Raw genomic sequence first — 15,441 nt, forward strand, 5'->3', positions numbered from 1 at the left:
GCATAGGTAGTGTTCATAGTAACATCTTCCTAAAACGCCCTACATACACCATTACTCTGCTGCTCCTGTCGGCATACATGTACTCTCAACGCTAGATTGCCGTTTCGACCGAGTACCAAAAAAGTTTTTCAGCGGTAGTTTATCCCTCTCACTAATGATGTTGACATTCCTGTGTATTTTATAGTTTCTCTTCAGCTATAAGACGGAGGTTCCTTGTTATTGAGCTAAATATAGAATCGGGTAGCACTCATTATTAAGAGAAAAATTCACCACTTGTTCAACTGGCAATCCTACGAAATATTGCCACTAACGAACCTATCACAGGGCTAGTACCAGTGCTCGAGTTTGTCGTAGTTTTTAAATTTTCATATATTTTATTGATTTCTATACTCTCTTTATTTTAAAATTTTATTTGATCTAGACATTTACCTACGGGTCAACATAGTCCAAAAGTTTTTCTTTCTGGTGCAATTTGGATGATCAAAATAATACCGGTACCTAAGGGTTTGTCCCAGATTGGTTCATGAGGACCTGTCTAGTCCTACTAAGTTCTCCCAGGTAATGTAGTTTGGTATGAGTCCAATCCGTGGCATGCAGTGTAAATTTATCCCCGTCAATGACAAACCCGTGTTGAAGTGACCGGTCCCTTCCATACGTTTCGGCCAGAACTGGGACTGGTCTATTCACACCTGGGAGTAGTCCTGTGCCGGCTCTGTTGTAGATCCATTTCCCGTAGCGAAGCTGAGCCACTCTATCTAACCTAACTTTACCAGTTATCCGGCCATTGAATATATGTTTTCAAACATTTTAATGGAATCTAAATATCTTGGGAATGCCGTACTTTGTGGACATTTCCTAAGGACTTAAGCCATTCTCACAATCGTCAAATAGTGCTGATTTTTTGTTGTTTATTTTCTTAAGATTAAAAGCCTTTTCGTTAAATCGAACGTAAATTTTGTTCAATTGTTCGTTATTTAGAATACTCAATGTTAAGAATTTTGGCGTTCGTTAAATTGGATTTTCGCTAAATGGGATATTCGTTAAACAGAGCTTCGACTGTACTTATGTAAAGTTTCAAGTTGATAGCTTGTTTCGTTCGGAAGTTAGAGTGGTTTCAACAGAAGGTCGGACAGACATACTTAGATCGACTCTGGATTTCACCACGACCCAGAATATATATAATTTATGGGGCCTTAGAGTAATATTTCGATCTGTTACAAACGGAATGACAAAGTTAATATAACATAATAATATAATATAAAATTTGGACCCGCTTGACTTTAGACTTTCCTTGTTGCAAGTGAATTGAGTGTCAGTCGCCGCCGAAAAAAATGGGTCGTCTTCATTCTCTGTGCGAACATTCTTAAGGTGTTGTGCAACATGTTTGATAAGTCCATTAACTTAAAAAGGATTTAAATTTTTTTTTTTATAATTATTGTTAGCTAAGCTTTTCATATGATTTTCATATTAATAAGTGTGTGTATGTGTGTTGTATACGTATATAATATTTGTAAATCATCTTTGGATTTTATAGCGATTTTCTTTAATTTTTATTAAAATATTTTATTTAAAATAATAAATAATATTTTCTTCTTTGACTTTGAAATTTTTGGTTCATATATTCTTTTTTGGTTTTTTGTTTAAATAATTTTTTTTTTGTTTTTTCAAAAGGATTACTGAATTTGTAACTTTTTGGTTTTTTGTTTACGATATTATTATGTTTATATTTGGTATTTATATGTAAATATTATTTCCGATATATCACACTTGGATCATGCTTATATTATTTAAAGAAACCGTCATGTTTGCATTAATATGTGTTTTTTCTTCTTTTCTAGTTTTAATTTTATTTAATTAATTTTTTTTTATATCACCTTTTATTTCTATGCAAAATATGACGGAAAAGCAAGCATCTAGCAGATGATTACTTATTTTCCTTCTGTGTATTTTAATACATACCGTTATATGCTATTGTGCACCAGAGATGGAAAATACACTTAAAAAAATATAAAATACACTTAAAAAAAGGTATTTTTTGAGCGAAGAAGTACTTTTCACTAAATTTCAACAAAAATTCCATTGGAGCTCCTTTAGACTGAATTTTGACAAAATTTTCCATAAACATAAAATTTTGACAAAATATTCTATAGAAATAAACTTTTTTTTAAAATTTTCTATTGAAATAAAATTATAAAAAAAAATTATATAGAAATAAAATTTTGATGAATTTTTCTATAGTAATAAAATGTTGACAAAATTTTGTATAGAAATAAAATTTGGACAACATTTTCTATAGAAATAAAATATTGACAAATTTTTCTAAAGACTTACAATTTTGACAAAATTTTCTAAAAACTTTAAATTTTGACAAAATTTTGTATAGAAATAATATTTTGACAAAATTTTCTATAGAAATAAAATTTTGACAACATTTTTTATAGAAATAAAATTTTGACAACATTTTTTATAGAAATAAAATTTTGACAAAATTTTCTATAGAAATAAAATTTTGACAACATTTTCTATAGAAATAAAATTTTGACAAAATTTTCTATAGAAATAAAAATTTGACAACAAAATTTTGTCAAAATTTTATTTCTGTTGAAAATTTTTTTAACATTTTATTTCTTTTGTAAATTTTGTCCAAATTTTATTTTTATAGAAAGAAATAAGATTTTTTAAAAAAATTTCTATAGAAATAAAAATTGGACAAACTTTTCTATTGAAATAAAATTATAAAAAAAATTCTATTCTTCTAGTTTTGACAAAATTTTTTATAGTAATAATATGTTGAACAAATTTTCTATAGAAATAAAATTTTGACATAATTTTCTATAGAAATAAAATTTTGACAAAATTTTCTATAGAAATAAAAATTTGACAACATTTTCATAGAAAATTTTGTCAAAATTTTATTTCTGTTGAAAATTTTTTAACATTTTATTTCATTTGTAAATTTTGCCCAAATTTTATTTTTATAGAAAATTTTTTCACATTTTTTTTCTTTAGAAAATTTTGTCAACATTTTTTTCTATAGAAAATGTTGTCAAAATTTTATTTCTTTAGAAAATGGTATCAAAATTTTTCTATAGAAATGTTGTCAAAATTTTATTTCTATAAAAAGTTTTGTCAAAAATTTTATTTCTATAAAAAATTTTGTCAACATTTTATTACTATAAAAAATTTTATCAAAATTTTATTTCTATAGACAATTTTTTTATAATTTTATCTCAATAGAAAATTATAAAAAAAGCAAAAACAGACAAAATTTTGTATAGTAATAAAATGTTGACAAAATTTTATATAAAATGTTGACAAAATTTTCTATGGAAATAAAATTTTGACAAAATATTCTATACATATAAAATTTTGACAAAATTTTTTAAAAACTTTAAATTTTGACAAAATTTTGTATAGAAATAATATTTTGACAAAATTTTCTATAGAAATAAAATTTTGACAACATTTTTTATAGAAATAAAATTTTGACAACATTTTTTATAGAAATAAAATTTTGACAAAATTTTCTATAGAAATAAAATGTTGACAACATTTTCTATAGAAATAAAATTTTGACAAAATTTTCTATAGAAATAAAAATTTGACAACATTTTCATAGAAAATTTTGTCAAAATGTTATTTCTGTTGAAAATTTTTTTAACATTTTATTTCATTTGTAAATTTTGTCCAAATTTTATTTTTATAGAAAATTTTTTCAAATTTTTTTTGTCTTTAGAAAATTTTGTCAACATTTTTTTCTATAGAAAATGTTGTCAAAATTTTATTTCTTTAGAAAATGGTATCAAAATTTTTCTATAGAAAATGATGTCAAAATTTTATTTCTATAAAAAATTTTGTCAAAATTTTATTTCTATAGAAAATTTTTTCAACATTTTTTTACTATACAAAATTTTATTAAAATTTTATTTCTATAGACAATTTTTTTATAATTTTATCTCAATAGAAAATTTTGTCAAAATTTTATTTCTATAGAAAATTTTGTAAAAATTAAAAAATTTTATTTCTATAGAAATAAAATTTTGACAAAATTTTCTATTGAAATAAAATTATAAAAAAGCAAAAACAGACAAAATTTTGTATAGTAATAAAATGTTGACAAAATTTTCTATAGAAATAAAATTTGGACAAAATTGTCTATAGAAAAGTTTGAAAAAATTTTCTATATTTTTTTTATAATTTTATTTCAATAGAAAATTTTTTAAAAAATTTTATTTCTATGGAAAATTTTGTAAAAAATTTTAGTTCTATAGAAAATTTTGTCAAAATTTTATTTCTATAGAAAATGTTGTCAATTTTGTCAAAATTTAATGTTTTTAGAAATTTTTGTCAAAATTTTATGTCTTTAGAAAAATTTATCAAAATTTTATTTCTATAGAAAATTTTTTATAATTTTATTTCTATAGACAATTTTTTATAATTTTATCTCAATAGAAAATTTTGCCAAATTTTTATTTCTATAGAAAATTTTTGAAAAAATTTTATTTCTATGGAAAATTTTGTAAAAAATTTTACTTCTATAGAAAATTTTGTCAAAATTTTATTTCTATAAAAAATTTTGTCAATATTTTATTTCTATAGAAAATGTTGTCAAAATTTTATTTCTATCGAAAATGTTGTCAATTTTGTCAAAATTTAATGTTTTTAGAAAATGTTGTCAAAATTTTATGTCTTTAGAAAAATTTATCAAAATTTTATTTCTATAGAAAATTTTGTCAAAATTTAATTTCTATAGAAAATTTTGTCAACATTTTATTACTATACAAAATTTTGTCAAAGTTTTATTTCCATAGAATTTTTTTTATAATTTTATTTCAATAGAAAATTTTGTCAAAATTTTATTTCTATAGAAATAAAATTTTTTAATTTTGTCAAAATTTTATTTCTATAGAAAAAAAATTTTAAACATTTTCTATAGAAATAAAATTTTGACAAAATTTTCTATTGAAATAAAATTATAAAAAAAAATTCTATAGAAATAAAATTTTGACAAAATTTTGTATGGAAATAATATTTTGACAAAATTTGAAAAAAAATTCTATAGAAATAAAATTTTGACAAAATTTTCTATAGAAATAAAATTTTGACAAAATTTTTTATAGAAATAAAATTTTGACAACATTTTCCATAGAAAAAATTTTTTTATACAATTTTCTATAGAAATAAAATTTTGACAAAATTTTTTATAGAAAAAAAAAATTGACAAAATTTTCTAAAGAAATAAAATTTTGACAAAATACACTTAAAACAAAAATACAAAAAAAGGTATTTTTTTGAGCGAAGAATTACTTTTCACTAAATTTCATCAAAAATTCCATTGGAAGAGTCAAGAGCTTCTATAGAAATAAAATTTTGAGAAAATTTTCTATAGAAATAAAATTTTGACAAAATTTTCTATAGAAATAAAATGTTGACAAAATTTTCTATAGAAATAAAATTTTGACATAATTTACAAAAGAAATAAAATGTTAACAAAATTTTCAACAGAAATAAAAATTTGACAAAATTTTCTTCCGAAAAAAAAAATTGACAAAATTTTCTCTGAAAAAGTATTGAAAAAGTACTTTAGTACTACATTTTCCATCCCTAATTGTGCACTCTTACTCTCGCTCTCTTTGTCTCTCTCTCATTCTCTATTGAGCTCTTTAAAGTGTCAATTCTTCATTTGATGTTTGTATTTCTAAACGTGGAGCTTGTATTACAGGTTCTTCACGAATATCGGTTAATATAACCACCTCGTATGGACTACAATCGGATAAATGTAAAAATGAGCATAACCAACCATAGAAGCCCTTCTCCACATCGGCTATTTCATTAGCCCAATTTTGAAATTGAAAGCTTATCTGTACAAAACCCGAATACAAGGCCAGACCAAAACTACAACCGACTATGTAAATCGGATAGGCGGCCACCAATATGGGAGACATTAGCAGACGTACTATAATCGATTTCTCTTCATGCATATAATTGAAGACATTGTACCAGGTAATGGTACCAATATAGAAACTATATATTCCCGATATCATTGATACAAAAGGTAAACAGAATAGAGACAAGAGGAAAATATGTAATCCTGTATTCAATGAACATTTACAGCATAAATTCTCCTTCTTCTGCTGTACACTACCCATGGCAACGGCATTGATTTTCTCCAATTCATCACGGCTTATATTCAATTGCAAATCAAAACTTTGACCCTTTTTGCGACCTCGTTTAATGGTCCCAGTCATTGTTAGATAATTTGTGCTATCCATGGATTTTCGAGCCGTCTGATATCTTTCCAGTGAATGATCGTAAGTATTCAAAACACTTGTCTCACCCGATTCCAAATCCTCATAATTTGTAGCCTGATCGGGAGAATTACGAGCACTGCGTAGTTGAGGTAAATCGGTGCGTATGTTTACCCTCTTCTTGGATGATGAACGATTACTTAAGCAATCATGGGACTTACTTAATTTCACATCTAAACTACTCTCCGAATAGCTTGAAGGAGTTACTGTGGACGATTCGTGACGTTGTGTGGACTTTGTTCCCTGTGAAACACTCTCGAAATTGTTGAGCTCATTATCATCGACATAGATATTGTCTACCGATTGTGCAGATTGGGCCGATTTCACATCGGCATCAGCATTTTTGACTGGTATCTGTGGCAGTGGTTGTTTATTTTTTATTAATAATTTTGTGTTGAGCAAATCCTCCTCGAGGCCATTATTTGAGGGGGAGAGTTTTCGATTCTGGAAAGAGAATGGTCGAAAAATCTTATTAGAAATTAAAATTTATGAAAATAAACAAAAACAAGCATATTTTTATAGACCGATATGGGCCAAGTTTTTCATGGTTATTAGAGTCCATATACCAAATCCACGTTTCAAATTTCAACCCGATCGGATGAAACTTGTACCTCCGGGAAGTGCAGAAAATAAAATCAGGGGGTCGATTTATATCGGGGGCTATATATAATTGTACACCGATATGGACTAATTTTTGCATGGTTATTACACAAAAATCACATACCAAATTTCAACTGAATAGGATTAAATTTTCTCTTGCAAGAGGCTCCGTAAGTCAAATCTCTATATCAATGTTTAAAGTCCGGCGGGGACGGAAGAAAATTTTTGTATTTTGACCATTTTTGCCGAAATTCGAAAAACATATATATGGGAGCAATATCTAAATCTTAACCGATTTCAACCAAATTTGGCAAAAAATAGCTACAATGATAATTCTACTCTCTGTGCAAAATATCAAGTAAATCGGATTTCAAATTTGACCTCTGTTGTCATATGAGTATAAATCGGAGGAAAGATATATATGGGAGCTATATCTAAATCTGAACCGATTTCAACCAAAATTGCCATATATATCGAGAACGTTAATTTTACTCGCTGTGCAAAGTTTCACGTAAATCAGAATAAAATGTTGGCGTCTGTGGTTATATGAGTGTAAATCGGGCGAAGGATATATATGGGAGCTACATATATCTAAATCTGAACCGATTTCAACCAGTTTCGGCACACTTTACGACACTATCAATTGCTCCTCCTTGTGCAAAATTCAAAGCAAACTAGGCTGGAATTATGGCTTCTGGGGCCTTAGATACACACAAAGAAAATTTCATTAAAAGTCAGTCAACGAAACATTTTCATTGATATAACGAAACATTTTCATTAATACAATGAAAATATTCGTTAATAGTACGAAACGTTACGTTGATCGGCAGAAAATTCGTTATATTAACGAAAAAATTCGTTCTATTAACGAATTTGTTTCATTGGCTGACTTTTAACAACACATTTCGTTAATATAACGAAACTTTTTCTATTAGTGTATATATGAGAGCTATATCTAAAACTGAACCGATTTCTTCCAAAATCAATAGGGTTCTATTCTCACTCAAAATACATACTCGTGCCAAATTTGAGGTCAGGTGGACAAAAATTGCGACCTAGACTTTGATTACAAAAATGTGTTCACAGACAGATGGACATGGCTAGATCGACTCAGCGGCCGACCCTGAGCAGTATTGCCATATGTCTGTCTCGTCTCCTTCTGGGTGTTGCAAACATATGCACTAACTTATAATACCCTCTTCCACAGTGTGGCGCAGGGTATAAAAAATGATAAAAAAATCCGCCGTGACTCGAACATGGATTGTCTGCACCATACGCACTGGCAGTCGCCTTAGCGCATTTCACCATGGACGAAGTTGCCATAAGAACGTCTAACAAATATTTTAAGACTTTTCATGGCCAAAGAAAAATGAAAGCCGTTCATGAAATCGTGAATGCTCGCGAACGAAATAGTGAACATTCTGTTTTGATTTTTCGTGAACGTTTCCATTTCATTTTGTTACCGACCGTTCACGATTTGGGAACGTATTTTTTTCTATTAGTGTACCTAAAAGTGGTCCGATATAGCCTCTTTGCAAACTATCAGATCTACATCACTAACAACTACTTGTAACACATTTTAAGTCAACGTTTTCAGCAATAAAATCCATGGACTCTGTGTTGAAAACGGCCATACACTGCCGCAAATCTCTCCACGAGATGGCTGCGCAGTACAATATTCAACTAATATGGGTGCCTGGCAACAGGAACATACCAGGGATCTGCGAAGCGGATGAATTAGCAAGGCTATGAACTATCTTACATATTCCGGTCTATAATGGTTACTACATGAGGTGTCGTGATGCAGAGGAAAATGTATCGATTAAATAAGGCGTAAGCGAATTTTGGTGGAATTTAACTTTAGATTGTTTGAGTTCTTTTGGACTTAGAAAGTACGGAATTATACTGTTTTAAGATTTGGACAATTGAATTTCGCAAAAAAGACTAGAAAATCAATAAAAAAGTAAAAAAATAATTTAAAAAAATAAAAAATATAATAATTCTAGCGTAACCCGGCCCGCTTCGCTGCGCCTTCCGAAGCGTATTTGGAGGAACATTTTGCGTTAACTTAGTCAACTATATCCTTCGTGCTGAAAACAAATTCGATACGATTTGAATTCTTTTAAACAAATCGGACTACTTGATTTTTCGTTTATAGGTACAAATACGGCGGGAGAGGGTGTACCTTCTTCTATATTTCTTGTGAATTTTAAGTGTGGTTTGTCAAGGAAAGGTATCCTTCTCCTCAACATATCTGAAAATTAAGCATTATATTATAATAACATACAAAGAATTACTGTTTCCCATCCAATAAATCGGAAAAGGCAAAAGTAGTAAAAAATTTTACCACATTAACATTTGCTAAAATGTTGGAAAATAATGCACCCTCTACGTTGGCTGCCAATTTCATGTAAATTTAAGTTCTTTACTAAAAAGAAGTCTGGCAGAAGCCTGTGCAAAAATCATAAAATTATGTACCGAGTTCCCATTTACGGACAACCCTCTACTTTCAACTTAAGAAAAAAACGGACAAAAGGGAACCCTCTCTTTACTAATAAGAAGTCTGGAAGAAAGAAGCCTGTGCAAAAATCATAAAATTATATACCGAGTTCCCATTTACGGACAACCCTCCACTTTCAATTTAAGAAAAAAACCGACAAAAGGGAACTCTCTCCCCACCTTCGCTCCACTCTGACCTGATATCGGACTATCAAGTACCCTATATTAATTTCGCAACTACTCAATGGTCCCTATAAATTCTATCGAAGTAAATCGACAAAGTTTATTTCAATTTTCCCCTTCCCCAACCAGATATCGAAAAATCATATATTAATTTAAAAATCATGTATAAATTTCATCACCTCCTCCCACGTTTCCTGTAAATTTCAAGTAGATCGGAGATGTTTAATTTTTGCTCTATTGTTTTAAAGGGACGTCACTTTCCCCGATACAATATCGACAAACACCGTAGTGAATAGCACCCCTAACCTTCCCTGAAAATTCTTGAAACTTTCCTTCAAGTGTGGGGCAATGAAGGTTGCCTCTTCATTTATAACCTTTTCCCCCGCTTCCTTTGTAAATTTCAAGAAAACTTAAATTTTTTTATATTTCATGTTAGCCTGATACCGAAACAGGCAATTGACGTCCAAATGCATTATATCTAATTATACAATTATTTTTCGAGCTTTATGGACAGATATAGATTAAGGAACATGGTTAATAGAGCCAATTTTTTGCAGTTTTAGAGAAGGACCTCCTCCCCGACCAAATGCCGAAAAGCGTATCTTTTGTAAACGTCCCAGAAAATGTCAAGCAAATTATAAACCTAAAGGGGCGGCCTCTCTTCCGTCCAAAAATCACAAAATCAGGTATCAACTATTACGGTTGACAGAGGTTACGATCTCTCCCCAGTCCTCTGTAAATTTCAAGTAACTCGGTAAAGTTTAATTGTTTCTCTGTATGTACTTAAGAGAAGCGGATGTCTCCCTATGCCCTTTTATTTTTATTAAAAAGTCAGGAACCTGATATAAATTTCATAACCTCACCCATTTTTCCGTAAAATTTCAGTCGGGGGAGTTTAGTTTTGTTTTCACTGTACTTTAAAAAAAGTCGGGCAAAGGGGTGGCCCCCCCTCCCCGACCAAATATCGAAAAATAATGTAGCGGATTTTTGTCTAGATGCCAACCCCAACATTCAATGAAAATTTCATGCAAATCGCATAATTTTGTTCCAATTTTCAAAAAGTAAGGCAAGGGGGAGGTCCCCCTCCCCGTCCGCATATGAAATCATCAGGTACCCCATATTAATTCCATAACCTCACCGCATGTTCTCTTTAAATCTCAGATAATTTAGAGAATTTTAGTTTTTTCACTGTACTTTAAAAAAAGTCGAACAAAGGGGAGGTCCCCCTCCGCCGCCAAATATCGAAATATAAAGTATCGGATCTTTGTCTAGTTGCCAACCCCAACCTTCAATGAAAATTTCAAGCAAATCGGTCAACTTTGGTCCAATTTTCAAAAAGTCCGACAAAGGGGAGGTCCCCCTCCGCGACCAGGTGTCAAAAAATGAGGTACCCTATTTTCACCACATGAACGTTCCCTATGATCTCTGAAAGTTTCAAGTAAATCGGTTCAGCCGTTTCGGAGCCAACTCGGTTCATACAAACAAACAAACAAACAAACAAACAAACAAACAAACAAACAAACAAACAAACAAACAAACAAACAAACAAACAAACAAACAAACAAACAAACAAACAAACAAACAAACAAACAAACAAACAAACAAACAAACAAACAAACAAACAAACAAACAAACAAACAAACAAACAAACAAACAAACAAACAAACAAACAAACAAACAAACAAACAAACAAACAAACAAACAAACAAACAAACAAACAAACAAACAAACAAACAAACAAACAAACAAACAAACAAACAAACAAACAAACAAACAAATAAACAAACATAGATTGAATTTTATATATATAGATAATCGTCACTGGGAGTTGAACCGTTTAACTTTTTCACACCCAATGAAGTTGTTTTGAGGGGGTTTTGCAAATTACGATAATTTTTAATTTTATAAACAAATATATGCCGAAAAAAAAAATAAAAACTATATATAACATAAAAAATATTTTTTTAGAAAAATATACAATAAAAATATTGCCACTGGTGAAATTTGAACCAGCGTTATTTATTTTTTCATTCATAATAATAAAGAACATCTCAGGAAGTGGTGTCATATTGGGGTTAAAGGGTGATACGGTAAAAATTTGGTCAATATAAACTTGACGTATTTCTTTCAATTTTGCATTTAAAAAACCTGAACACCCCTCATTTTGAAGGTGTGTGTGTAGAATGTTGCTCCTATTTTGATTTTGGAATTCACTCTTCTGTTGTCCAAATGCCGTCCAAGCAAGAACAGCAGCCTATCAAAATTTTGCTCGCGCATCGCGAAAATCCGAGCTACTCGCACGCAAAGCTGGCAAAATTGCTAAAAGTTGCCAAATCAACCGTTACAAATGTAATTAAAGTGTTTGGGGAACGTTTGTCGACAGCCAGGAAATCTGAATCGGGGGAAATCGAAAACCGGAAGCCGCTGAGACGACAAAGAGAGTTGCCGGTAGTTTCAAGCGAAACCCTAACCTCTCTCTCCGTGATGCCGCAAATAAGCTGGGTGTATCGTCTACAACCGTTCATCGAGCCAAAAACGAGCCGGATTATCAACTTACAAGAAGGTAGTGTCTCCAAATCGCGATGATAAACAAAATACGACGGCCAAAGCGCGATCCCGGAGGCTGTACACGACGATGCTGACGAAGTTTGACTACGGTCAAACGGACGACGGTCAAATGGACGACGAAACCTACGTCAAAGCCGACTACAAGCAGCTTCCGGGACAGGAGTTTTATACGGCAAAAGGAAGGGGAAAGGTAGCAGATATTTTCAAGCACATAAAACTGTCAAAGTTCGCAAAGAAATATCTGGTTTGGCAAGCCATCTGTACCTGTGGCTTGAAAAGCAGCATTTTCATAGCTTCCGGGACTGTCAACCAAGAAATTTACGTGAAAGAGTCTTTGAATAAACGTCTGCTGCCTTTCCTGAAGAAACATGGTGGTTCCGTACTGTTTTGGCCGGATTTGGCATCTTGCCATTACGGTAAAAAGGCCATGGAGTGGTACGCCGCCAACAACGTGCAGGTGGTTCCCAAGGACAAGAACCCTCCCAACACGCCGTAGCTCCGTCCAATTGAGAAATACTGGGCTATTGTCAAGCGGAACCTAAAGAAGACCAAAAAAACTGCTAAGGACGAGCAGCAGTTCAAGGCAAACTGGCTTTCTGCGGCGAAGAAGGTGGACAAGGTGGCTGTACAAAATCTGATGGCAGGTGTCAAGCGTGAAGCCCGGCAATTCGGATTTGGAAAAGCGAAAGCCTAACTGAATATTTTTCCTTAATTTTATACTAATTGAACTTGAAAAAGAAATTTAATTTGATTTTTTAAATAAACGATTTCACCGATTTACACGCGTTTTCCCTTGACCGTATCACCCTTTATATCAAAAACATTTGAATAGACGTTTTGATGTATCGTGTTCAATGGCGTTTGTGGCTGAGTGTGCTAAGATGTTCTGTTATGGTGCCAACAGACCCAGGTTCAACTCCTGGTGGAAGCGAAGAACTTTTTCAATTTGTAGAAATTAGATAATAGAAAATAAAACTGTGACAAAAAATATGAAATTGGGAAAAAATTTTGTTTTTTAGTTGTTTCTTTTTTTTTTTTAATTTCTTCATCCAAATGAACTTGCAAGGCACAACATCTAAAGCAATGCAAAGGATCCAAAATCGAGTACTGTCGTCCTATGACAAGCCCATGTAAAATTCATTGGAGATGATCCAAGTTTGCACTACTTCCGGATCACAATTTGGGGATCGAAACTATTTTTTAAGCTCTTTTTTTGCTGGGAGTCCGAGTGAGCCTGAAATAAATTGGACTGCTACTTTAACCCAATCTAACGTTTTCAGCAGTCCAAGGGAATTTAGAACCAACTAAAGTGCAAACTAAACCACCACTTATGTCAAAATTCCGCGGATAGACATCCAACTTAAATGCATCAATTTTACATTTTATTCATCTCTGTTGTGCATATTGGATGTGTGCACGTGAGTAATATTTTACTCACGCTCACGCAAACTCACGCACGATATTGTTTAGTAGGACTCACGCACACTCAAGAAAAGAAAATTTGTACTCACGCACGAAAATGTCGTGACTCACGAAAAATACCGCGACTCACGAAAAATATCGTGACTCACGAAAAATGTCGTGACTCACGAACAATTTTTTTAGTAATTTACTCACGACGGAAAATCTTATTCACGCACACTCACGCACGATATTGTTTGGTAGGACTCACGCACACTCAAGAAAAGAAAATTTGTACTCACGCACGAAAATGTCGTGACTTACGAAAAATACCGCGACTCACGAAAAATATCGTGACTTACGAAAAATGTCGTGACTCACGAACAATTTTTTTAGTAATTTACCTTAGCGACGTGTCTGAAAACATGAGCATTATTAAAATCGAGAGAGTTATTACACTCTTAACATCCCAGGTGTCACTAAAATTGTAAATGAATTTAACTCTTAAGCGTTTTATGTTGGTGAGCGGGATTATTTTCGTGAGCGTAAATCTTTACTCACGCACACTCACGAAGATAATATTTTCGTGACTCACATTCACGCACGACATTTTGGTTAGTTAATTATGCACACTCACGCCGTTGCCATGAGCGTGTCTCACGACTCACGCGTGAGTCACGACAATTTCGTGTCACGTGTACACCTCTAGTGCATATGTCTTGCATTAGGATGCCACAGAAAAACTTTCATTTTTTCTTCCCCATTAGGTCAGTATGAGAAATAGGCGTATTATCCTTCTCCCCCAACGCACCGCACACCACCCACCCACCTCTTCACATTGCATCATCTTAGGTAATATAAAAAGTTTTTCCATAACTTAGTTGTATTGAAACGTGGTCCTTTTGTGCACTCACCTGTACATTGGCTATATGATCCACATAATTTTGTGTGCCATTTGACTTTTTGTTTGCTTGACGTTTACGTGGCGGTATAAAAACTGGGCGTTCCTTAACCACATTATTTGTGGTGGCATCGTTGGCCAATTCGTCGGCAACCATTTTGGTGTCTTACTGCAAATAAATTTGCCAATCTCTTGTTAGAATATTTTATAATTCTCCTCAAAACCATATACACATTATATCTAAAAGTTAAAAATGGTATTTTTTCTTGTATTGATTTTAATAAACATTCACGAAGACTTTCTTTAAATGCATTTGAACTTAAATTAGGACGTTTTTAGATTTTTCTTTTTTTTTATTGGAATATGTTTTACTTTGTCGTTTTGGGTGGACACACGACGACAATCCTTTAAATTCCGTATTTTGTGAATAATAATAATTTTTCAATGGGGATATGTGCTTTTCTTCACGGATATTTTATAGTTATTTTTAAAATTCTCTGAATATTGCAATGAAAATTTTCTTTATTTTTGTTTTTTATCGACCATTATCCTTTTGAACTTGTCGCCGTCGTCATTGCGAACTATTTAAAATTTCTGTCTAGCTTCTATGCAATACCCACACCTCAAAACGCACTCATTTTCGGCTATACAAGCCAATTCACTCTCAATTTCCATTTATACTCTCTGCTATTGATTTTTCCCTTCAACTTAAAAATGAAGGAAATGCATAGCATGTCCTTGTAACGTTTTGTTGTTATTTACATACTCATTGTATAGAATGCTTATACTTTCTCTCTCTCTTTCTCTTTGTGTGTCTCGACTTCCTCATCTATCATTCTATACAAAATAGCTCTCTTGTTTGTCTCTCGCGCCCTTTTGGTAACAAGAAACAAGTAACCCCCATTGAATAATGTTTTGTTATGAATATTTCATATAAAGGGATGATGAGATAATTGAGTAACATTTTGTTTTGAAGGATTA

At 31.5% G+C, this 15,441-nt stretch overlaps 1 protein-coding gene across 1 annotated transcript; it reads right to left on the reverse strand.

The window, feature by feature from the left end:
• Window positions 1-5,618: 5,618 nt before the first annotated feature.
• Window positions 5,619-15,019, reverse strand: LOC142238710 (uncharacterized). Its single transcript, XM_075310422.1, has 2 exons — window positions 14,474-15,019; window positions 5,619-6,752 (listed from the first exon to the last, which is right to left on the reverse strand). Exons 1-2 carry the CDS (start codon window positions 14,615-14,617, stop codon window positions 5,664-5,666), a joined length of 1,233 nt encoding a protein of 410 aa, XP_075166537.1. The 5' UTR covers window positions 14,618-15,019; the 3' UTR covers window positions 5,619-5,663.
• Window positions 15,020-15,441: the final 422 nt, after the last annotated feature.

The sequence above is a fragment of the Haematobia irritans genome, chromosome 1 (genome assembly GCF_050003625.1).
Source record: "Haematobia irritans isolate KBUSLIRL chromosome 1, ASM5000362v1, whole genome shotgun sequence".
NCBI lineage: Eukaryota > Metazoa > Arthropoda > Insecta > Diptera > Muscidae > Haematobia > Haematobia irritans.